The sequence below is a fragment of the Epinephelus moara genome, chromosome 14, assembly GCF_006386435.1.
Source record: "Epinephelus moara isolate mb chromosome 14, YSFRI_EMoa_1.0, whole genome shotgun sequence".
Classification (NCBI taxonomy): domain Eukaryota; kingdom Metazoa; phylum Chordata; class Actinopteri; order Perciformes; family Serranidae; genus Epinephelus; species Epinephelus moara.
Window position 1 is genome coordinate 15556724 of NC_065519.1, and position 25951 is coordinate 15582674.

The window sequence follows — 25951 nt, forward strand, 5'->3', positions numbered from 1 at the left end:
GTGGGTTATGGCTCCGTGAACCTGTTGCTGCGAGAAAAGCAACAATCACCACGACTGTCTTCAGAGTCTGCGAGGAGTAGATGAGGCAACACGTGTGCTGCGGTGAAGATTTTCACGCGTACTTTGAGGAGGAACTTGAATGAATCTCGACTGTAACTCCTGCACGTCACTCCGCTGACAACTTCCCAGTCCCACAGGGATCATCGCCAGGTCACACAAGAGGGAAGAATGAATGGAGCGATGTGATGTTGTCATTCAAATGCAATGGATCACTTGAACTCCATTGCCCTGTTGTAATGACCCTGTGTAAGGACCTGTAATGTGGTTTTCCCATTGGGTTTGAGAGAAACCCTACGCCGGGCCATTCAGGTGCGCAATAAAGTGCTTTTCACTTTCTGAGGACTTCCTGTCTCCAGTGGCGTTCTCCATTAACTCCTCACAGACAGACAAGAGCCTTTCTATTGGCCCAGACGCTCTTTATCGCAGCAGCTATTCCCCCCAGGTACGGCGCTACCTGGCCCGCAGATAAGATAGGACGCCGGCTGCCTGTCATTATTGGCAGATGAAGGCTATCTGAATATTGACAACAGTTTACACTCCTTGTTGAGAAACAAAGTTGGACTTGTGAGACGGTGGCGCACAAGGCTTTTATTGTGCGGGGGGAGATATGAAAACCCAGGTTCCCTGTGGTCACACACCCAAATAGCCTTATGTCACAGGCTGCACCCCTCCTCCTCCTCCTCCTCCTCCTCCTCCTCCTCCTGCTCCTCTTCAGTTGGCTACTATTTATTCCCAGCAGCTGTAGTGATGTGCTAAAAAAGTTCTTGACACCAGCTATTGCTTTTCATCACCGCAGCTTCCGACTGCTAACAGGGACCATGCTAGCTCTTCCTGCCTCTGTCACATGCAGGCTGGAGGAAACACACACACACACACACACACACACACACACACAACATATAGAAACACACACATGGACGTTATCACAGAGAAATTGTGGCATTAATCACAAGGTAGTGTGCATAAAAAAAACCCGGAAATGCAAAATGAGAACAAAGATTGACCACAAAAAAAGGGAAATGATGCTACATGATGACTCTTTAAACTGTGACGTGGATGCGTTTAAGTTCCTTGAACGCACTTTGTTTTACGCACCTTGAACGCCTCATAATTTTATTTTTCTCTTTTAATATCAGCAGATTATGTCTACAAATACCGCAACATCAGCCTCAGCCAAAAAGAATGAGCAGAAAAAGAAAATGTAAATGTCATTTTTTAAAATACAAATTCCAAACGGCTTTCGGATCAATACATTTAAAGCGATAATCCCCTAAAGAGGCTACTTGTTCGCCACGTGTCACCCGGAAATGAAATTAAGTGGAAATATTGACAAACGCGTTTCCGCTTTAGGACAAATAAAGGACCAAAAAATTGGTTTCTTTAAAAAAAAAAAAAAAAGATTTTAAGGGCTTTAATGGCGAGAAAATGGCGTTTAATTTATTTCTTTAATTTTAAAACGAAATTATTGCACTATTTTTTCTTTAAAATGCGACTTTTATCACGTGGACTTGTCGAAAAATATCGATAAAAAATTTAGATAATAAAATAAAATAAATAAATGATGACTGATTCATATTATTATTATTTCTATTTTTATTTTTTGTTTTCTGTTATATAATTTTGAAGCTAATATTCGGATTATTATTAAAGCTCTAGGCCACATAATGAAGTGGACCACCTCTGTGTCTCCTTGATATTTCCTCCAGAGGAAACGCACGTCTGTAACTCCATCCCAGTGACACCACTCCTCCTCCCCCTGTCTTTTTTGGCCCTTTCTTCTCCCCGTACAGACCTCAGTGCCATTACATTGTTTTGAAAAATAAGGAGAGGTTTTAACTGCCATCCGAGACGATAATGGTTACCGATTCTATACTTTCAGTCATAATCTTCAAGTGGGCCGTGATTAATGATGTCAGTGTGAGCCGGGTCCTTCAGGCCCCTGGCTGGATGACTTCAGTCCTGCCTCCTGCTCCCTCTTTCTCTCCTTCCTTTAAACACACACGTATATAGTCTGTGGGCCGTGCACAGCTCTTGCAGAGATGTTGCGGTTGCACGCTATGAATTGCTCATTTCTCTCTCCCCTCTGTCACGCGCACTCTCAGGAAAAGGGAGCCGGGCAACAAGTCCCCAGGTGCGAAGCATAATATTGACCCTACAATCCATCTTTATTGATTTTACCATCAACGTGGCCGCCTAATACATGCATAAGGAGCTTTATACCTGTGAGTAAATATGAGATGAGAGTGTGTGGAGGTCACGTTTGCAGCAGCAGGTCAGGGTCTTATCGTCGCAGAGGCGCTTTGCCATTTTTTCCCTCCATCTCTCTTTGAGCGCACATTTTCTGATGTTAAAAGCAGAAATGTGAATGAAAGGTTTGCAGTGAGCTGGTGTCCAAACAGGCCGCTTCTTCTTCCTCCTCTTCTCTGTCTATAAACACATTTGCTTTGGCCTCCAGAAGGGGTCGCCATCATGTAATAACAGTGCGCCCAAGGGTGTGGTGGGGAGGGGGTCTCCAGCTTTCTCCTGCTCTCTGCAAAAACCAACCAACATTTATAATATTGGATTATTAATTAGTTGATTTGAACGTGAAATGCGCTCATAGAAATGTGCGCATTAATCAATAACCAGAGGGGGATTCATATTTTAGAAATGTCTCTCCTCTTCTTGCCTCTCTGTTATTTACAGTTCCTGTGAAATGTCTCACTTTGCTGCCCTCGGCTCCCCGCAAGATATTTCTAACCTTCTTTTTAAGCTCTCAAAATAACCGAGGGAAATTAAGAATAAAAAAAACTTGGCCATAAATTAAAGGAATCGATATTTTCGCCGCTCACTGTGAGGACTTCCGCCTCATAATGGAATAATGCCAGATTTATTTGCGCATCTTATGGGCTCTCCAAGCCCATAACGCGTGATTATTTCACTGGAAAAACCGGTCAAATGTTGACAACCTTAGGGGCATTGTAACACAGCGCTGGAGAAGGCAACATAATGAGAAAAAAAAGAGGAGACGGCCGGGCCTGAGGCTTGCCTAATTAAATCTTAACTGATTGAAATAAAGGTTTGAGTACCTCAAGGCTTGACTAAACTCCGGCTATTTCCCTTTTTATTGCGCCTTATTTATTCTGCACTCACATGCCCTCTTCTTTTTTTTCTTTCTGCATCTTCACAACAGGCCAACTGCAATTTTCAATTTTCTGCACCCTCCAAACCCCTATAGCTACATTATTTGACTAATTATAATTTTCACATCATTAAGATTTATTTTCGTGGGGTGAGTGTGTGTTGGAGAAGGAAAGGAGGGAAGAAGGAGGGAGGGAGAGGAGCTGTAGGGGTGACTGTCACTCATTTTTAAGAAGACAAGCACCGCTGAAGTGTGAACAAAATCGCCTGTAATTCAAGTAGTCGCGGCCAAGCGCAGAAAGTCCTGATATCAGGCATTTGAGGGGTTTATTTGCAATATTTCCCCCTTAAAAACACACTTAAATTTCATGCAATCTGCCTGGTATATACATTAATAACGCACTTTTTTTTATTTATTCTATTTTATCTATGATTTGATGCTGTATATTTTTAAAGATGCAAAAAAATAAAATGCATTTAAAGCCAATTACGCACATTTGGATAATATTCCACTACGTCAAAGCTTATTTTTTTTAAAGATAAAATCCTAATTTCCTATTTATCCATTTATCAAAATGCCATCGGATAAATAAATAAGCAAAGCGCGCGCTTGTGAAAGGCCAGTGGAGAGAGCCACGAGTGGGGTGGGGGGGGGGGGGGGGGGGGGCACTATCTGCAGGCGCGCTTTCTTCCTCCATTGTCTGAGAAAATACTATCATAAATGATAAATAGATAATGGAGCTGTCTCCTGCAGACACGTTCATCAGCGGTAAATGGGAGCTGGCGCGGAGCACCACGGAGAATTAAGGCGAAAGAGTTTGCAACATTCCTGCAGGGGATAAGTTGTTGACAATTAAAGAACACACACACACACACACACACACACACACTCACACGCGGAGGGAGAAGGAGGGAGAGGAGAGAGGGGTCAGACGTGTGTTTTCTGGCCGTCTTTTGGGACTATTTTGTTTACTGCAGTGGAGTATTCTTTTGCAAGTTGACCAACAAAGCAACAGTATTTTTGTTTATTCTTAATTAGGGTTTCTCTTCAAGGCCGGCTCGGAATTTTGAGCATCAGGTGCTGCTGTTTGAGCGTCGTTTTTGCCTTTAATACAAATATTATCACAGTTTAAGTGGCCTTAAGATATTTGGTAGCCTTTAGATGTTGTTTGACTTTTGAGTTATCATTTTAAAAAATCACACAAGACGTATTTGGCTTTACTAGCTGTGCGTAAAGCTCCTTCTGTCCTGTTTCCTCGTGTGATAAAGACAGATAGGAGGAAATAAAAGGAAAAATAAACTATAATTCACGCTGTAAATGTCAAAAAAAGGAAATAAAATTAGGAAAAACAGCAAAATCCTGAAAAAGGAGTCGTGAAATCTGCGTGCACATGAAGTTCTGCTTCTCACTTTCCCGAGTTTGCATTGCGCACGTCAACCCTGCCTTTTATTTTCTTTAAAAAAAAAAAAAAAAAAAAGAGCCAGTCCTCCTTTTAAAGAAAGCCTTTTCGGTGGTGCTATAATAAACCATTTTCCCTGGGCTTTATTGATCAGTCACTCTGAGCTAATGTAATTATCCTCATCAATAGGGGGACTGCAGGGAGAATCATTATGCGGTTGACATTGATAAATGATCAGCCAAATGCGGCCCTTTTCTCCCAGGGACCCCCGCCTCTGACCCGCTCACACAGGCCCTACATAACGTAGTCATAGAAACACCTTATGGCAAGAGGAGAGAAAACTGCTGAAATGTTTAAAAAAAGGAGGGCAGCGCGCACACACACACACACACACACACACACACACACACACACACACACACACACACACACACACACACACACACAGGCCTACATACACAAAACCTAAAACCTGTCCCCCAGAGCAAGCCATTTCGGGGAGAGCCAGCTGCAAAGCGAAGGACACTCAGCCCCTGCGTGCGCGTCCATTTTTATGACCACTATCCAAATCAGCAATTTGGAAGAAAAACAAAAGCAGAAACTTTTCTCTCTCTCCCTCGCTGCCAGCAGATGCACTTGTGTGTCTAAAAATACATATTTGCGGTCCCCTTCTCTCAGATCACACACTTTACCACAAGCTCTGCAGAGGAGCCAATAACATAAGCATTATTAACATGTTGCGCGCACACACGCGCGCACACAGTGTGTTTCTTGCAGGGTAAACTGTGTGTGTGGACTTTTAATATTGTTGCACGGGCGTCTTCCCTTCCACAGGAGCGGGCTGCATTGTGCAGCAGTGCAGAGGGAATATATTCCTTATTTTATTCCTGCAGCAGCAGCCCGGACTGGCTTTGACAGGGAGGAGATGAAGGGGAGGAGTTGTTTAGCTCGGCTGGATCATCCATCATCCCTGTCACACCGAATCGGCAAAAGGAAAGCAGCAGAGGCAATCTACCTTCTGTCTCATCGGGGAAGAAGAGGGGGGGAGGAAGAGGAGGAGGAGGAGGAAAGGAGGAGGGGGAGAGAGGGGGAGCAAAGAAAAGAAAAAAACTATTAATATTAAAATCCTCTCCATCCACAGTAATCCTCACGTTTTCTCTCTTTTTCATCTGATAATCTCCGCACAAAACGGAGGGCTTCTTCCTTCCGTTTTATCCACAGAATAATGGAGCGCCAGAAAAACAAAAAAGGGACTTTTAGGGGTTTTGAATAGTTGAGAGGAAGAAGAGGAAGATGCAACATTAAGCAGACTGGTGTAAAAACCAGTAAATATGGACATTATTTTTCCCTCAGCCTGGTTAAGGCCTTAACATCCTTTACGCGTGTGCACAGTGACTGTTAAACAAACATGAACTGTGCAGGTAGTGTGTCCGGAATGACATTAGAACAACCTGAGAGACATTCACACCAAAATAACCATCAGCGGGCGACACATAGGAATTTTAATAAATCAAAAAATAAACTTTATATTAGTTTTATGATTTAAAAATGCCGGGAATTATACTGGAAATATTTAGCTGTAACACACATAAGTAATTCTGATTTCCTTCATTTTTTTGTTGCTTTTTTAAACAGGAAAATACAAACTATAACAGTTAAATTAAATACACAAATAGGCCTAAAAAGAATTTAATACCAATTTACAATAGTTTAAATTAATTGTAAATTAATAAATGGCTAAATAAATGGTTACGCCATATATAGAGCAACGTCAGATTTTTTATTCTCAACTAATTTGTGCAATTAAACAAAAATCGGCCACATGATAATAATAATAATAATAATAATAATAATAATAAGTAACTGTATTTATAAACGAAAATTCCAGCCAGTGCAGCTTGTTTTACTGCATTAAATGCAAATAATAAAATATTCACACACTATATTAATTTTATTATTATTATAGTTTATGCTGCGGATTATATTTGTTGATTCACACTTAAAATTAAATCAGTTATAAGCAGTGTTTTTAAAAAACAAAAAAATAAGGAAAAAAAGTGAAGGATAAAAAATATTTAAGGCCTGCAGTCGGACACAGCAGAGGTTTAAAACTTCTGTGTGAAGGGCAGAAAATATTTCAGCCCAAGTGATGTTGTCATTTCTGGTTTAAGGCTATGACTTGGATGGCCGCGGGCGAACACAGGCAGAAAAGAAATAAGAGAAGAGAGAGAGGGAGATAGCCTATCAAAGCCCATCTGTGTGCTCCTGGACGGCGGTGCCACGTGTGGCCGACAGGCGGCGCTGCAAAACGGCAGAAAGGAGCAGAGCCACAGTAACACACACTCACAGAGAGAGAGAGAGTGAGACAGAGAGGGCCAGCCATGGTGCTTTCTCACTGTAGGAGCAATTACACTGGGGACACATCCACGCTCTATTGTTTGAACGCCAGGGAAAGAGTGAAGGGTGAATCCATCTCAAGTAAATCAACTTTTTAAATTCCAGATTAAAGGTTAGCCTTCATTTTATACAGGCAGAAATATTTTTAAAAATATTTTTAAATAATAAATATTTAATATTTAAATAAATAAATAATTATTTATTTGTATTTATTCCTTTAAACAGCAAATTTTGATATTTTTCATTTAATTAAATGATCAGGAAATGTAATTGATTTTTGTTTTTTCTGCCATTTTTTGTGCCTAGTGTGTAAAAGCTGGAGGCTACTGTTGAGATTTTTTATTTTTATTTTTAATTGACCATCACGTCACTGCTGACAGTTTCTTTTGCTCTACAACTATGGTGCTGTGTAATTTGTACCCCCCATTTGCATCTGACAGTTATTTATCATTTAGAGGATGCATTTGTGTGCCTAAATAAATTGTTATGGCGTCATATATTTCATTTTCAAAGAGGGCTTTCAATAACTAAATGGGCAGCTTGCTTAAAACAAGCAAATAAAGTGGGTATTTTACTGCCTTTTCTTTTTCGTTGTTTTTTGACCATTTGCAGAAATAAAATTAAAACCTAAAGCAACAGCGCACCCGAAACACATTCTCTGAAAGATAAAATAATCTTTGTGCTACTAAAATGCAAATAATGTGGATAAAGATTTTGTTTATAACACAGTTAATCACACAAAAATCTAACAAAAATCAAAAATGAAATATTTATTACAGCATTTGTGACTGAACACCTTTTAAACATTACGTCACAGTCCTCATACAAGTATTTAATGTATTTTTGACAAAGCTTAAGGGAGACGGCATCTTATCATCTAGTGAGGAACACGTGCTGAAAAAGGAAGGAATTCATGGACATACAATATCAATGCCACAGCAGATCTGAAACTAGCAAAAACATTCTTTTTCAATTGAGGTAAACACATAGAATATCTAACATGAAACAATTAATAGACTGAACTCTGTACGAAGTTTGTTACAATATTCTCTCAGCTTTTATCCCCCCCCCAAAAAGCATTGAGTTCATAATTTAAGTTTTTTTTTTCCTTTTTTTGTTTTTTTTAGTTTTAGGGTTTTTTGGTGCATCAACCGTCAAATGCTTCTCCAGTGCCGCAGAATCAACGTTTGTGTCAGTATTGTCCTTATGGCAAGAGTGTTGATCCGCGGATAAAAGAAGCGCCGTAGGATGTTGCTTTTCCACTATTAAGCTTCCTTCAATAGGCTCTGACCGACGAGAGTCCAGGGTACAAAAAAATAAAATAATATTAAAATAAAAATGTATAAAACCAACACAATCCAGTGCTTGGGCAATTCAAACAAAGAACTTTTTTCCTTTAAAACCTACAGGGCAACATTCATTCATGAACCAAAAGAAAAAGAGAGAGGGGCATGACAAATGTTCAAACTGAATCTTCTGGAGAGATCCGGTGTCATTTAGCAGCCTTTTCCCATCATGCCCTGTTCTTATGGGGGACAGGACCTGATTGCCCTCTATGGTTTGAGATGTTCCATCTTCTTGTTTTTTTTTTCTTTTATAGTGCTGTGCTGCGAGACAGTTTCTCCTCCAGGAAGGAGCACACACAGTGTGAGAGAGAAAAAAGGTTAACCTTTAATTCTAAAACTAGCTCAGGAAACATAAACCATGTGATCAACGAAAAATGCACAAGTTTTAACTTATTTATCTATACTTTTTATACTACAGTAGTTATAACTCTTGGAGTCTTTCTGTTGTTTCTTTTTTTTTTTTTTAAATCTTCCAGAGTGATTTTTATTTTAGAAGCGTTTGAGCGCGTCACATGAAAGTGTACTGAACATGTTTATGATGGCGTGTGAGTGAGAGTGTGCGAAAAAAGTGTGTGTGTGTGTGTGTGTGTGTGTGTGTGTGTGTGTGTGTGTGTGTGTGTGTGTGTGTTTCTGGAGTGCGTGTGCGCGTCTTGTCCGTTCTTTGCACACGTGTACGTCAAAACATCCTTTCGTTGATCTTTACCAAAAGCCCAAGACTTTACAAAGTGTTCTTGTCAGCTTGGTCCTCCGTTTTGGATGAAAGTAACAAAATTGACAAGTCTAAAAAGAAAAAAAAAGAAAAAAAAAAAAAGAAAATGAAAAAGAAAAATTATCACAGCTCGTCTGGAATTCTGTTTCTTTAGTGTCAAATTCTGGTCAAAAGGGTTCGGCTTTTTATTCTTAAAAATAGTCTCAAAATAGGATTTATTGTGGGCTGCTGCTTTCTTTCTTTTTTTTTGTTGTTGGTGAAACTGTTTTCTTGTAGCTGCTGTTGTCTTGGTAGCAAAGTTCCCTTATACTATTGGGCGTGGATGTCCAGGCCTTGTCCTCCAGTACTGGGGTCAATGGGAGTGAGCAAGGGGGGTCTCTGTGCAGACATGGTCATTCCTGGGTGCGACGAGGGTCCTCCATGCATCAGCATGGCGTGGTGGGGGTGGTGATGAGGGTGGTGGGGGTGGTCGGGCAGGTACGCGTGGAGAGGGGGTCCGTGTCGGAGCTGGGAGGGGTGGGAGGTCATCTGATGAGGGTTGGTGTAAGTGGGTGGGGCCATGCTCATGCCCATAGGACCGCTCTGAGGTACGTACTCCCCTGGCAGGCCTGGCAGACCTGGAGAACACAAAAAAAAAAAAGACGTGAATTCACACACTCCATCATAAAATCTCTCTTCTCCATCAACAGGCCTTAATTCAATTTAAACACAACAACAAAGGGCTGAGCGGATTTTACGACACTGCGTCCGTGACTACAGCGCTCTCAGCCTCGACGAGTCAAAGAGAGACATTATTGCGCAAGGCTATTTTAGGCTATGGTGAGTGGTTTACAATGCCCAATAGCGTTGTGGTCAGGTCTCAGGTTGGAAAATGATCCTCAGTCGTCCACAGACACTGCAGTCCTGGAGGATGTGGAGAAAACCAACCAGCCGTATTGATGTGGAGAAGTGCTAATACTTTTACAAGTGGAACAGTCAATTCCCCAGCTGACTTAAGTGACAAACCGAACAGGCGCTCGTGCTCTCGCGGGGGGGACCAGCCTCTGTGAACATATTTGATTTAGAATCCCTTAAAGAAGTTATTAAATAATTTAGGAGTCAGTTTACTGTATCACCGAGACAGACAGTCTCGTTTCCACAACTGAATGAGGAAATTTAAGCAAAACGCTGCTCTTAAATGCACCGAGTGTGGGTTTTGGAAAGGATAAAAGGAGGAGGAAAGAAAGGGAAGGCAGGTGGGGTGTATTGATGCCCCTTTAAGATGGATTCCACTTCATATGTGTGGAGGCCTCAGCATGCTGGCACCTCTCACACTGTGACAGGACCCAGGACACAGAGCTGGCTCAGCAGTGCCACTGTTTGGCTTTTCACACGGCTGTTTGTTGTAATCAGAAAGAAAAAAAAGTAAGATGTGTGTGTGTGTGTGGGGGGGGTGTTCCTGGAAGCCTGGGACTGGAGTATGGGAACATGGCTGGTCCAGAGGCCCGGACCTTGGGGAGAGGCGAATGAGAGCAGGGGGTCCCCTACTGGAGCCAGGGGGCCTGGGTCTGGGATTGGGTCTGGGCCGACCTGCTTTGTAATGTGAACCCCTGGGGGATTAGAAGCTGTAATAGGAGGGGAGAGGTCGCCGCAAGGTCACTAGGCATGCTCACTCTCTGCATTCCTCCACCTTAGTACACTGCAATTAAGAAATTACACTGGAGGGCCCCGGTGAGGGGAAGAGGAGGAGGAGAAGGAGGAGGACAGAAAGGAGAGAGAGGGGAAGAAAGAAAAAAAAGGGGACAGCAAAGGCCAAGATTAATGACCAGTCTCATTGGTTGAAAGCTGTGCCATTTTCTAATACTCCCTTTCCATGTCAGTTCATTTGAAATGCACATGTTTGTCAGAGCAGGTCTCTTAAAACCTCACTACTGGGGTCATAAAATAAATAAATCATCCGGGGTGTCGGGGTATGATGGGTGCCCTCACCTCCACGTAACCTAGAGCAGCTCCTGTTAAAAGGCCCAGCAGATGTTTTTGACACTGTAAGCTGGTAATCTCCAGTCTTGTAAGCTGCAGTCATTCCGTTAAGTAGATCTGAGACCCCCCTCCTTTATTAACAAGAGTGGTAAAACCATCTGAAGACAATAACTGGGGACAGACTGGGGCCTCTCTGCCTCTCCATCTCTCCCTCCATCTCTGCATGCCTGCCTCCCCCTGGCTGCCTGTGCACTTCTGTTATGGCACAGCGGTCCTGCTCAATGGCTGGCCATAATTAAGTACCAAATATACCATATTGTGTGGCTGTGTAATCAAATCAAGAGAGGATAATATTCCTCTGTATTAAGCTATTAATGTAATTGGTCATGAAGCATAAAGTATGTTACGTAATTAAATAGTCTCAAAATTATATAGCCCTATATTAAGAATTAGCCAACCTGAGCAAATGTTGTCTCTGTGTGGCTGTTTTAGGGAACATTGCTTCCTGATTTTTTTTTTTTCTCTCCCCGCTGCCATTAGCAAAGACAGGAGGGGATGAGAGACAACGAGCGAGAGACGGAGGAGAGGGAGAGAGGGAGCCGTAGAGGAAGGACTAGAGGGGTGAAATGATCTCTGTCGGCAGAATTGCCGCTGTGACCCTTTGGAAAATCCAGTCTCCATTTACATATAAAGGGTTCTTTTAATCAAGGTAAGTGTTATTATATTGTGCCTCATTGGGCAAGGGAGTTTAGGTGTTAAAATAAAATCTCTTCTGCCCTGCCGCCTTTGGGATGTGATATGTCTTGATTTTTCAAATGTCAGCACTGTGGCACTAGCGGGAGGCGGAATGGCCAGCTTAATCAGACTGCCGCCATTTAGCTGTACAGGGATTGTGTGTGTGCGTGTGTGTGTGAGAGAGACAGAGAGACTGCGCCACAGAGAGACTGTATCTGTATGTGTGAAAGAGATCCCCTCTCTTTTAGATGCAGTCATGCTTGTGTCTACAACCTTATAAATTTATCTCAATGTCTCCCTGCTCTTGTCTGTGAGTCTCAGGTCAGGCTAGTCACTGGCCCCCGCCCCCCCTTAAATCGTCTCCCTCCAGTAAAAAATAATCAAAACACACAGCCCCCCCCTCATGCTCATTCCTCCCTTTACACAGCTCAAACCAAACCCCCAGTGAAGGATCGGCCATGTCACCCACGGCCCGTATATCTCGCTCAGGGACCGTAATGTACTGCGGTGTTCCCGTCTTTGCATATAAGATAATTTGGGCATCAATCCTTCGCCAGACAGATTTATGTCACTCGGAGGACAGTTTCACTTCTCCTTCTTTATCGCTTCACTGGAGCCTGCTTAATTTCTCCCCGTCAGCCCCCTTCCCCAGGAGATGTTATTTTTTCCCTAAATGTCCAACATTTGCATTGGCTGTCCGGGATGAGGAGAGCGATGGTGCTGTTGTGATAAATAAATCTGTGCATGCCATGCCAGGTTGTTTCTTCCCTCTTCTTCTTGTTGTTGTTGTTCCTGTTGTCTGGCGCCACAAGTCGACGGGTCCTCTCTATCCCAGGACGGTTCCCCCCGTTTTCCCAAGTCTTTAATTCATTCTTGGCTACTGCGACCCCCCTCCTTCTTCCTCTTAAAGCATCTTGCTGAAACAGCCATGCATGCTGGTTCATAGTTTGATGCTAGGGAGTAGGGGCTTACTGTAGAATCATAGCCAGGGTATGAAGGGGTAGTGCTGGTGAAGTGAATCGTGGGTGAGAAAAATAAAACCCACAGCCCCAAGGTGTAAGAAAAAAACAAGGAAAAGAGCCCAGTACTTACTTCCCCCTTTTTCTTTGCGTTTTGCTTTACAAGATGGAGGTTACATGTAGTGCCATTGCCCATCCATGCCCATATTCATCCCCATTCCACTCATAGGCCCTAGAAAGAGAAGATAACGCCAGAAAAGAGTCAGCAGGAGTTTGGATCACAGAGAGGTCAGAGGAGAACCACTGATAGAGAAGAGGAGGTTGGTTAAAAAGGGAAATGATTAGGGAGAGGGGAGGTGAAAGATTCAAAGAAGTGGAGTAAGATTTTATTTTGCATTGCATCCCACAGACCCCTTTGTTATGGTTATTTGTGAGGGATTTTCCCAGATGTGTTGGGTTAGAGAAAGAAAAACAAGCAAGACAGGCAGCAGACAGTCTGGGGACTTTTAAAGAGAAGTGTTATTGTGGTTGGGTAGTTAGTATTAGGTGTACGTGGCTGACTCGGGGACCTGCTCCGTGCCGAGGTGACTAAATCTCATGCCACAGACAAGAGGATCAGTGTTGATCAGCTGTGCGATAACCGAGGGTGAAACTGGTGTCTGGTGCAGCAGGCATGAACGAAGGGACGGAGGAGGAAGAGGAGAGGTGGACTGGGCTTACCAGCTGGTCGGATCCCCATGTGTTGCTGACCGTCCAGCACGAAGCTGCCCATCGGCTGGCCCTCTGGACTGTACGCTGCTCCTTGGCTCACTGAAGGATCAAGAAGAAAACCTGATTGTAGTCAAAACGTGGACATGAAAAAGGGAGGGGGATGGGGGGGGAGGAAGAAGAAGAAGAGAAAACACACCAGACAATCAGCAATTGTCCCAGCTCCAGCCCAAACATACTGTAAGACATTGTGCTCATGTTTGTGGACTGCATTGACTGACACGTGGCATGCAAACACGCATACAGTAGGTCCCCGTGCATGCAAGCACACACACACACACACACACTCACCAGTGTCATTCAAAACCACACTCACAGGAGATACATTGTTCTCTCAGAAGAAAGCATGCAGTCTGACAGGATGAGAAGAATTTGTGCCTTCACCCAGTCAATACTTAAGTCAGTCATCATCTCCTCCTAAACATAACATACAGCTTTAATTGATCATTATTGAATCTTCTGAATGATTTATTTGATTATCTGTAATGATACAGTAGCAATCAATTTGCTCGCTTGCATCCTGTTTTGTCTATTATTAGCCCTTATGAACTAATGCTCTCCAGAGACTGTAGAATGGCAGGACTATAACAGTATTATCTTGGATAATCTGTAATTCGTGAAAGATTAGTGGGAGCTGTTAGTCATGCTGTTTTTGAAGAGGTTGTTGATTGGCACGCATCGGCTACACGCTGACAAATATTCCACGCAAGAGTGCAGCCATCGTGGAAAAGAGTCACCCACATTTGTAAGTGTGTCTCGTTTTTTTTTTTTTAAATCGTGGCTTGTGTTAGTTTTGAGCAACCTCCACCCTGGTGTGTGGGGACCTTTTTTAAGTCTTGCTAATCAACAGAAACAGCTTTTCCCCCTCTCCCTGAGACAAATTACTCGGCTTCTTTTTTGGTAATGCCAAAGTCAATGAAGCTTAGGGTGACTGAATCATTCCACGGGATCACAGAGCGGCGTGTTTACTACTCTGGAGTGTGTGCTTTTTTTTGTAATCTGACAACAATAGATAGGGAAAATAAATGTGTTATCAATTAACGACATGAAGCTTACCATAATCTGTTTTAAAGAAATGAAAATCTCTGCCTGTGCTGGCGTTAAATCAAAACATCTGATTTAATCGCGGCGTCGCATTAAACTCAGTCCCCCTCCTAAGGGCAGGTTTCATGACTGAGAATACATGAATTGATATCAAACTGAAAATTTGACCAAGTAGCGACGTAACAGTCTTGATTTTTAAAAATGTGCTGAGTAACTACTTGATATCAGAATTCAGTACAGTGAGTCTTGAGGGAGTAAAATAAAAACGCAGCAGAATAAGTGAAGGGAACCCCCCCTTAACTCTGAAAAAAATTAAAAACAAAACAGCTTAAAAAAAAGTGGGATAACTCATAAATTGCTGCTAGCATTTCTGGCACTCCTCTTGTGTCCAATTAGTAATTCACAGAGAGAGTGCTAATATACCTCTCTCTCCACTTAGACTGGGAAATCTCCAATTAGAGTCAATCAGCAAACGGCCCGCACCACTGCTGAATGCATCTCATACAGAAAATGGAAAATGGGATGAGAGGAAGAGGAGGGAGCGGAAGAGATGTGTGTGTGTGTGTGTGTGTGTGTGTGTATGGTGCCCCCTTAAAAAAATCTGGGCTCCAGGCATGATGTGCATGCCAGTAAAGGATTTAGGAAGGGTGTCTTCATGCTGGGGAATGAAAGAGAGAGAGAAGCTCTGCTGCTGTACATTGGCTGGGTTGTTCTCTTTTTTTTTTTTTTACCTGCTCGATTTGACTGGTCAATCATGGGCTGTACTATTCTTCTCCTGGCGTTAATGAACCTGGCAGAGAGGAAGAGAGGAAAAAAAAAAAAAACAAGAGAGGAGAAAAACAAACGTTAAATCACCCTGCATTCACACACAGAGAGATTCATCACAAGCCACCACAAAGACAAAACAGTTTTGCATGACTTAATGGCAACATTAGCCACCGAGTCCTTGAGAGAGGCGCTCGCAACAAAACAGCAACAAACAAAAGGGCAATTGTGTGCTGACTTGGGAACCCAGCGAGGGATACTTTTAATGTTCCTTATGATCTATTCCCCCCTCTTTTAATAAAGCTTTTGATTACGTTTGGTTGCTATGGGCACCAGGGAGACATTCCTCAAGTATTAAGTGCAGCTTGGGCACAGAAGAACCCTCATAGTGGCACATCCCTCTTTCCCTCTGTCTCTCACAGTCACTCCTGCAGCCGGGTGCACGCAGCAACTTTATACATAGTGTACAGTATCCTGTCTACGCTTTCCTCAAAACAGCTTTATTTCTGGAGTGTTATCACCCATCGGAATTTCAAAGTAAGCTCTAAGTTAGCAAAGTGCAGGATACAAATGGTTCCTTTCATTACTCCCCACCATTCCACCCCCCACCTCCACCTCCACCCTTCCCCTCTGTGGGACCCCCACTCTGGCTGCATTGTAGGGGGTTCTGCTCCCCTTCCAGCTGTCTAGAAATGAGGACCAGGCATGGGCCACTCCGTGCTTTCACAAGGTATTGTTATGTCAGCGAGCCCATCAATTAGGCTGTCTGAAGTTTTATCACCACCACAGCAGCGAATAAGTGCAGCTCCACAAAGCCTCCCCAGCCGGCCTTGCTCCTGTGGCTTTTCCAGTGTAGAGCCGGAGGTCATCTGGAGGTGACTGCCAGCCAGAGGCAACCTTTTTAACTTGGAATGGAGATGCCTTGGGCTGTGTCAAACGCGAGCTGGCCACTCAGGCCGAGCAAGCTCTCCACCTTTCTGTCTTTCTTCTTCTTCTTTTTTTTTTTTTTAACCTCCCTTTTCTCTCTTTCCGTCTTTCTCTCATTCACTTTCACATACTAAAAACGTAGCGTGGGCTTAGCACTACAGGTACCACCATGTGGTTGATATTAAAGAGGGGTTTCAAATCACGTTGGAGCTGTCCAGCATGGAGTCCTTTGCTGGTTCCAAAAAAGCAGAGGAGAAGAAAAAAAAAAAAGACCGCCCTCTTCTAACGTACGGGCCACGGCACCATCAGTACGGCTAAAGAACTGGTCATTAGAAGGAAGGGAGAGCTGGAACCAATTTGGGCTCCTAATCCCCCATGAAGCCCTGATACCTGCCCTTACCTTCTCCAATGAACTTAAACGCCTGTAATCTGCCCGGCTCAAAGTGACATGGTTAAACGTACAAAATGCACGGTTGGGAAAAGAGAGACGCGGTGCTCATTTGCCAGGGGGCATCCAGAGTGCAGGTACGCAGGGGTGCCGCGGGCCCCTGAGAGCAAAAGATGAAACGCATCCATATGAGAATGAGAGAGGACGAAAGAGGAGGCAGGGAGGCGGGGTGTGCCAATGAGAGCTGGATTGGAAATTATATGATTGTAATGCGTGATTTGTGATTTCAAGGGAGGAATGAGGATTAGGGTTTATTAACTGTGAAAGAATTTTTCGACGGAACAAAGGGGACAAAGCATTCTTAGAGAGCTATGCTGTCAGAAATGCCTGCAGTGCTTAAGAGAGGAAGACGCTTCCAGCATCAAAACCAGCTGAGCAAGTAAACAGTAAGACATTCCTGGTATCACACTCCCTTCTTTAAGCTCAGAGAGCAAGGCCTGCGAAAATATATGTCCTGCTTTCTCCCTTCCTCGACGCACCGAGGGGCTCAAAATCACAACCATGTGCATTCTTACCTATTCTGGGACATAACCATAAACACATAATATTAGGACTGTTCTTCCCAGGTGCTAAATTTGCCCATACGGTTTCCAGGAAACACTCGATATACTGGAGAGTACACTGTGAGATCAAAGTGCTGTTTTCAGACTTTGTTAAAAATTGAGATGTTCCTTTAAAAACAGCGTTCTTCTCTCTTGTGTTTTTCCTACTACTTACTGGAAATGTATGACATGAAGTATACAGGAGGATGTTAAGCTATCAGGGTATTGGCTCTCATTGAAATGGTAATTTTTGAGTATGAGAACAGCTCATTGCCACGTACACAAACATATGGGTATTCAAATATTTTCCCTCCAAGCTGCTTCTGAGATGGACCTGCTTCTTGTCAACATTCCCTATTGGCTAACCACCACCATATCACACACTCAACCACCCACACACACACACACACACACACACACACACACACACACACAGGCTCTGTTTTTGTACTCTACACAAGTTGCCACAGTAACCAGGAGGCGATGCGGTGCACTGGTGGGAGTGGGGGGGTGACCAAGCGCCCCTCTCGTGGCCTTAGAGCACCTTTTATCAGTCTGAGTAAAGCCAATTGAGATTATCAGAGCCAGGCCTGATAACACTGTTTTCCCTCGACCCGTGAGCTGCTAATGGTGTGTGCTTAGAACAACACAACCAGGAATCCTCCAGAGATGAAGGCCAGTCAAACTGGGATGGACAGATAGATGGACGGATCTGAGGACCCGAGGCCCTGAGAGAGACACAGAGGTTGACCACAGGGACACAGAATTCCCAACCACTCGCTAAAACATATGCGCAAGCTGTAAATCTACACATCGACACCGTGGACAAGACCACAACCACCGCCAGTGTGTCTGTAGGCTAACCAGAACACAGGAGGCTCACAGGGGACACTGGCTAAAAAACCTCCAACCCAAAGCCCCATGTTTTATTATCTACATCTGGTGGTCTAGCTTATTATGGCCTGCCTCTGCTCAGTGTTAGAGCACAGAAACACCAACACACACACATGCACACACAGTACACAGAGTACCTCTCAGCATGGGAACTCCATGCTGTCTTCAAACAAATAATTAAAGGCAAGGTTAGGGGGTCGTGTGGAGGTCATTCCTCGGGATACAGCTCAGAATGTGTACATTACCCCGGGAGAAAGCAGGCTGGTGGGGGCAGCGGTCCACCGCTGTTAAACGTGGGCGACTGGTTCTCTCCCAGCCAATAGGCCCTAAACACATTTTCAAGGTGCATATCAAAAACTGCTCTTGCAGTGCTAAGAATGCGTTGGAGCGTGCATGTGAATATGTATGCACGGGGTCAGTCAGTATATGTGTATGTGCATGTCGACGCATTCTTCACACGCTGCTGCCAATTGGCCTTCAGTAGCACTTCCCGCTGACATACCCTGAAATGGCGACACGTGTGTACAAACATGTGTACGTACCGATGCAATATGTCCAGTGGACGAGGACGAAGGCTGCTTTTCAAAACTGGGGGACATATATGAAACAGGGGGTTTGGGATCCACCCCCAGGAACCTTTGAGCATCAAACAATATCTATAAAATAAAAGTCCTCTGCTACTTCAATGTTTCCATGTCTATGCCAATAAAAGATTGAGGCCCAATCTCATTTTATATTTAGATTTTTACCCCTACCCTTCATTTTCGAGGGCCATCTTGCACTTCGGAACAGAGTCACAAGGGGTAGAGGTCAAATCAAATGCGACAACCCTTCAACACCCTGATAAGTCATCGGTATGCAGGCGTTTGTGTAAACACAGCCGGACATTGAGAATATGCCGTCCTCTGCTGTGGTCATTTCTCTTGCAAGGACTATAGGCTTCCTTTTGCAGTTGTCAGGACGTGCAGGATTTGTTCACGACTTAACTTTTATGCTATCAATCGATGAAATAAGTCAGTAAATAAAAAAGGAACACTGCACAGTACCAGCTAGCAAGTTAGCTACAGAGACATCGACATACTAGTGGTTTATTTTATTATGCTTGTCATAAAAAAGAACCATAATACACTGAAACAACATTAAACTAAGATAATATACTTATTGTAAGAAAATACATTTGTGTGTCTGTTTGCCATCTTGCTGATAAGTTCTTGTAACACTTGGTTTGAGGTGTGCTTCTGAAAAAGGCCATGTAGCCCTCACACTTCGCCCTACCCCTCTGTCCCAACAAGAATTGGGACACCTCACTCCTAGACACAAACACGTCAACGAAGGAGTAAAGGCTAAGTGGTAGGGGCGAGGGGTGTAGAGGGACTGGGCCCCGAGAACCCTGTTCTGTGACGACATAGAGCGCTAAGTTTACTGGCGCTCTGAGTGTTGTGGCTGTGCAGGTCGCGGAGGCAAATAACAGGCAGATATGAATGATGGAGCCAGGGCAGCAGGAGTCCACTTGACACGGGGTCTCCACTAGGCTGGATCAACACGGCATCCCTGGTTACTAATATCTGCTCACACACACAGGGGGGGCGCTTCAGAGAGCGTCTGCTTAGGTGTTAAATACCCTGGCTAGCATACAATGTTATGCTATACTCAGTGTGTGTGAGAGTGTGGGAGGATTGAGGGTAAGGGGTAGTGGGAGACAGAAGAAGAGACATAATAGGGGCTTACATAATCCTAAAACATGTGCCTCTGTTTTATGAAGTAGAGTCCTTTAACTTTATGAGACTTTAATTCAGCAAACCTACGACATCATCGACATAAAAGACAGTTGACGAATACTAAGGAAGGTTGAAGATGAAATCACAGCAAACCAGTCTGTCTGACTCAGTGCCTGTATTTCTTCTTCTTTTTTTCTTGCTCCCTCATCTCAGTCTGTCAGAAAGGCCTTGTTTCTGGTTAACTGACTTGCAGCCACACCTGGTAACTCGCTCCTGTTGTCAGCATTCCTTCCCTGAGAAATCGTCATGCCAAACCACCCTACCCTGGAGCACAGCCAAGAGAGAGGGAGACCAGAGACAGAGCGAGAGGGAGAGAGCCTCGCTGCTCGGCTGGCCAATTGCTGCGGAGATCGGAGGGAAGCCAGCCAATCAGGAGTAGGGTCACTCGTTTGACGAGTTTGTGATGAAAGAAAGAAACCGAGCCAGAGCCAGAGCGAGACAGGAGAGAGAAACAGAAATACTAAACATGTCCTCTCCGAAGGAACGAGCGCCGGACTGCTCCGAATGTAGCCCTGCAGAGCGTGCAGAGACAGAGGAGGACGCTTTGGAATTGTGACACAGCAATCGTTGACAGTTTATTGCCTTCACGGCTGACCTGCACATGCCCATTTTGAGAGCTCATATGCCCGGGACATGGGGGCAAGTTTCCGTTTGTCAGTCAAATTCCTGTACCCCCCCCCCGTCTGTCTTTGCAGGGAAGATTAGATGCAACACAATCTGAACAAGAACGTGCTGAACTCAATCCCTGATCACTGCTTGCAAACATGACTGTCCTCTGGTTCCTATTAGAGCTCATTGCTTCCATACTTCTGCTTCAGACAGAAATAAAGATTCCAAACCCCCAGCAATTGAGTCACAACTCACTGGAATCAAAGAAGGAAGGCTTTAGTTTGATCCCCCCCCTCCCCAAAAAAAGAAAGACAGGCAGAAAGGAGTGAAACACTCAGTGTCCTTTGACCAGGAAGTGCATGCAAATTAACCCCATGAGAAGGGTGTGTTTAGTATAAGCAAACACTAATTATGGTCCAGTCAGACAGTGGGGCAGTCTGGGGCTACTGAACCTCCAACACTGATCTACTGTAGTGTCAACAACACTGATTGAATCAGCTCACATGGTCCTAACAGGCCCCCTGTAACAGTTTATACATAGCTTGCCACCAGACTGAACCTTCAGTATCTATGGATTTATCATAAACTACCACAATGGAGCTTTTCACATGCTCCACTCCTCCGGGATGGAGATAAGGGACAAAGAGATAGGGCAGGAACGGGGAAGCTACCTCAAGCTCATCCTATCAGAGACGGCGTTTCCCCTTTTTCTATCCCTTCTTCCCTTCTTTAAGTTAAAACAGGAGTCAAGAGACATAAGCCGGGCGAACATTACCTCACCCCCGTGTTTGATTTAGTGCAGATGTGAAACGGAGCGAGGCAGGATCGTTTTTTAGGAACGTCAGCGAGGGCCCACGTTTAGGGCAGCCACTGTGTTTACATAGTTTTACCTCTGTCTCTCTTTCTCTCTCTCTCTCTCCCTTGTTCTCCCATCCACTATGCCTCCATACCCCCCTCCACACTCTTTTGTCTGCCTCTCAAAGGGGGACTGTTTCACCTCTCCTCCATGGACTTTCACTGACCTGTTTTTCTTTCCCGTTTTATTACTCCACTCATTGCCCTTTTGTGGCATCGCCACCCCCCTCCTCTTCCTCAAGTCCAATATGAGTAACATTTGCATTGCTCTGTCAGTCTTGCTGCAGAAGTCATTCCTCTCCGAAACCCGGGGAGTACGAGTCATTAAGACTCGAGTGGAAAATCAGACAAAGAATTATATATTTGTGTTGCAAACTGACACGATTTAACGAGCAGCTAATTAAAATAAATCAATAGCACTGCGGCATGCTCGCTCCCTGTCTGTCTCTCTTTTCTCGCTCTGATTTTCTGTCAGCACCAAAGAGGTGGAAATGCTGCAGTGTGGAGTGCAATGCTATTCTAGTGATGGTTTTACCCTTAAAATCAGGCTTTAACTACCGCCTGTGCATTATGATGATCACATGAGATCTCACATGCTTATCACGTAATATTAATGATAGATAGACACAGCGATAATCCCAGGAGTAACTCTCTAAACTACAACAGCAAGACAAACAACAAAGGAAACAAACATAGACATCTCTCCCTCTATTTACCCTCCCATCTAACACCTTCTCCCCTCTTCCCCCTGTCCAGTGAGGGCATGTCACCCCTGGGCCTTGCAGTCCAGCAGCCTGACCCCTGCATGGCGGGCTGTGCGGCCCCAGCTGCTGACTGTCCGTCAAAACACCTCCAGAGCAGCGTTGGGCCAGGAAGACCACGCTTGTTGCCCCTTTGATCCGGCAAGCAGCAGCTGCTGCTCCACACAGCAGCACTTTGTTCCTCTGTCTCCTCACCACACTCTGTCCTACGGCACAAAAACACTGAATCCAGTGCAGAAGTGGAGGGAGAGAAAGGAGAAGAGGAGGAAAAAAAATGTGGGGGTTATGGAGAGAGAGGAGGGGGGTGGGGGGGTGGGGGTGTTAAAAAAAAAAAAAAAAAAAATACTTGCCCATTTTTTCCTCCCTACAACATCAACAAGCTCTGACAACGGCAGCGGGGGTTTTTCTTGGCCCCGACACAGCTCTCAGGCATCTCCTTCTTGACGCTTCACCCTCCCTTCTCTTTTAAGAGATATGATAGTTATTGTTCAAATCAGCCAGGGTGAATGGAATGGACCGAGGCCAAGCCTGCCCCAGGCGTCAACACACCTGTATGAAAGAGACCTTATTGTAGCAACCCAACGTGGCTAACCTGCCCTAGCTCTACCAGTTTTCTGATGTTTGGAGGGAATCATCTCTACTTTCTCTTTCTTCCTCTCTCTCTCGCAGACAGTCCCCTAATATTTCCCGTCATTAACCTCTCTTTCCTCAGAGGCTGGCACCTCTGCCCCGGGAATGTTTTTACTAACGTTGTTATTTTTGAATATCACCAGCAGACAGGGGGGGGATTAAGGAAAGAGTTGATCCACATCTCCCTTGTTAGCGAGGCCCCTCTTCTCTTACTCTTGGGCCCGCTCCCTTAAGACAACACCTTATTAACGTGCATAGGTGCACAAAAGGTATTCTCCGCCTGCCCAGGAGCTGAGGGACCAACAGCTGTGTTTTACGTTGTTTGAAGAGCATCTGAAAACATTCAGCATATGTCAATATTAGCCCCCCTCCCCTGCCGTCAGAGGTTCCAGCACATGACAGAGGTCGTCAGCGCTGGAAGGTAGCACTCATTCCTCATAATCCGGCGTCTCACCTTTTGGGTGGGTGAAGGCTTCCTGCTTTCATGCAGGGCCAGCGAGAAATAGAACAGAGACGTGCTGGCAGGCTGGCACACACACACAGATACACACAGAGGAGAGGGGGGGGCGGGTAGAGTAGAAAGAAAGAATGAATCCTGCACTATCATTACCCCGGCCTACCCATCAGCCCTCCTGAGATGAGAGGGTGTGCTCACAAGATCGCCTCATTTTCTCACTTGTGAGTGCCACCCCTATTGCCCAGATTTCTCCTCTCCCCCCACAATGCCAGGCCTGTTGGGCTCCTTTGTACGTCTCCGCGGGGCGGGCAGGTACAATCTCCGTTTCCATCCACTTCTCACCGCTTATCATACAAACGTGTGACTTTTTTAGTCTCTCTGTCTCCCCCCCTCTGCACTATCTTTCCATCTCTATTTCCTTCACTCTCTCTTTGTCTCTCGCTCTGTCGTCTTCTGCTCCCTTTCATTCTCAACCCTTTTCTCCCTCTCTGCCTGGTAATCGAGTGAGAGATTCCGCGACTCTGTGACTCCCCCCTTATTGTCAGATATCAAACAGGGCGGCTTTGTGGATTACCAGGGGAAGCTGATAATGGCATGATAGAGGCGTGATATTTCAAACAAAATTGAGTGTCAATTGCCTGCATCGTCTAGGCAACACAAGTGTCTGCGCCGTGGCAGCCAGGAAGGAAATAAGGCCAATCTATTTCCTTTGCTTCATATCAAACGTCTCTTCTTCTCCTTCCTTTATAAGACTATAATGGGTTCGGCTCAAAGAGACGAAGAGGGGGCCCTGCCAAGAGGGGCTTCAACAGTTGCGTCCTTACGCAACACACATACACATACATGAGCATGCATGTACACACACACACACACACACACACACACGTGCAGACATTAACTTACGCTCCTGAATCTCAAATGCATTAGCAGAAGTCAGAAAGCAGGGCCAGTGGGAGGTTGTGCAGGGAGGGTGCCCCCATTTCACCACCCCGCCTCCAAACATATATACACATGCACATGCTCTCCCTCCTCTTACTTCTTTCCTCCTTACACTGCTGTACTATTAACGACGAATTTGGGGCAGTGAAAATGCACAGCAGTTTGAGCAATTAAAAAGTGACACCTAAACCTAGCGTGAGACTGTGGAGACTGTCTGATGCCCAGGTTTAGGTGCAGTCTTAAAAGAGCCACACTACTGGGTGAGTACAAGGTTCAGTGTGTGTGTGTGTGTTTGGAAAAGGATTCTCCCTCCCACTGGGATGTCATCATCTTCTCATCATTGTGTTTCTGGCATGTGAGTGACCGTTTCCACCAAGCACGTTTCCATGATGTGCCCGAGTAAGTGTGTTTGCACATATTAGTGACCACTAGAGTCATCAGTCGAATGTTGTCAGCTTGCCTCTGACTTCCCTACTGAATAATTAATCTTCAGTTTCAATTGCACATAATCGCTTTGACACACATAACTGTGAGCACAGGCACACAGACACACATGTGCAGGCACGGTCAGAAGCAGAGTTTAGGGGCTAAAAAGCCCAGCAGCAGGCAAGTGATATAAATAGCTGTTGTTTGTGGAGAGGACTGCTGGCAGGAGCAGCACTGACACTGTGGAGCGGACCACGGGGACTCTGATGTGCCTGGTGGCCTGGAGCGAGCCCTCTGCCTCTCAGATCAGCTCTACCACTGACTGTGTGCAGCTTTGACTGGCCTCCTTCATATGTGACAGCCTGAAACAAAGGCAAGATTCTGACTAAAGAGCCACACACTGTATTTTAAGCTCACAGCAATTCTAATTGTGCAATGTGTGGATCTAAGAAAGCTCTCGTCCAGCACTGTCAAACCACCTTCTCAAAGCAGAGCAGGCAATATACAGACACAGACACACTCATGACTCAGGTGATTGTGATCTGCGTGATTGAGAGTCAACCTGCTCTCAGGGTGGAGCAATCAAGCTGAACCAATCAGAGCAGAGCTGACGTCAAAGCATGCCTCTATGAAAAGTAACTAGAAACATCAAGATCAATATTACACAGGCAGAAACATAAGTAAATATATAAATATATAAGTTCAGCTTTGCAACTGGCCAGAATTTTTTTATTAAAGAGGGACCGTTCACCCCAAATAAAAAATATTTTTTCCTTCTTCCTGTAGTGCTCCTTATCAATCTAGATTGTTCTGGTATGTGAGTTGCTGAATGTTATCAGCTGTAGAGATGTCTGCCCTCTCTCAAATATAATGGAATTAGATGGCACTCGCTTTGTGGTGCTTAAAGTGCCAAAAAAAAACAAAAAAAACATTTGGAAAAACTCAACAGCAATGTCTCTTTCCAGAAATCATAACCCGGTTACTCAAGACAATCCACAGACCTTGTTGCAAGTAGTTTCATGTAGGAACTATTTTCTTTCTACAGAACTACACCAGCCACGCAGAAGTTGGCGTGCATCTATTGCTAGCTCACCTCGCACCACAGAACTCGGTCGAAGAGGAAGCCATTAATGTTTACATTTCAAGCTGTCACAAACACGTGCCTCTCGTCAATGAGTAGACGTATGATATCTTCTGTGTCGTAACATAGTTGGTGAATGTAGTTCAGTAGAAAGAAAAAAATAGTTCCTCCATGGAACTGATGAACTCTTGTTCAACGTTCCAACATATAAGAGGTGTAACTATGTGCCATGCTGCTACCCATAGCTGTGCTTTTGAACTGCAAATAGAAAAGAATTCATGCATGATATTTTTTGATCAATTTAGTTATTTCTTCAAGGTAATATCAGGTGTCTCTGGCATG

General features: G+C 44.5%; 1 protein-coding gene across 10 annotated transcripts in view; it reads right to left on the reverse strand.

Moving 5' to 3' along the window:
- Positions 1 to 7721: 7721 nt before the first annotated feature.
- meis2a (Meis homeobox 2a) overlaps positions 7722 to 25951 on the reverse strand; it is an 85480-nt gene continuing 67250 nt past the window's right edge. For 5 of the 10 annotated variants that reach the window (XM_050061318.1, XM_050061314.1, XM_050061316.1 and 2 more), the window contains 3 exons: positions 15229 to 15287; positions 13406 to 13516; positions 7722 to 9649 (listed from right to left, as the gene is read on the reverse strand). In XM_050061318.1, coding sequence (XP_049917275.1) covers positions 9342 to 9649; positions 13406 to 13516; positions 15229 to 15287 — 478 coding nt within the window. In that variant the 3' untranslated portion in view covers positions 7722 to 9341. Of the gene's footprint in view, positions 9650 to 12818; positions 12918 to 13405; positions 13517 to 15228; positions 15288 to 25951 lie in introns of all 10 variants that reach the window. The other 5 variants (XM_050061321.1, XM_050061322.1, XM_050061323.1 and 2 more) reach the window with 3 other exon arrangements.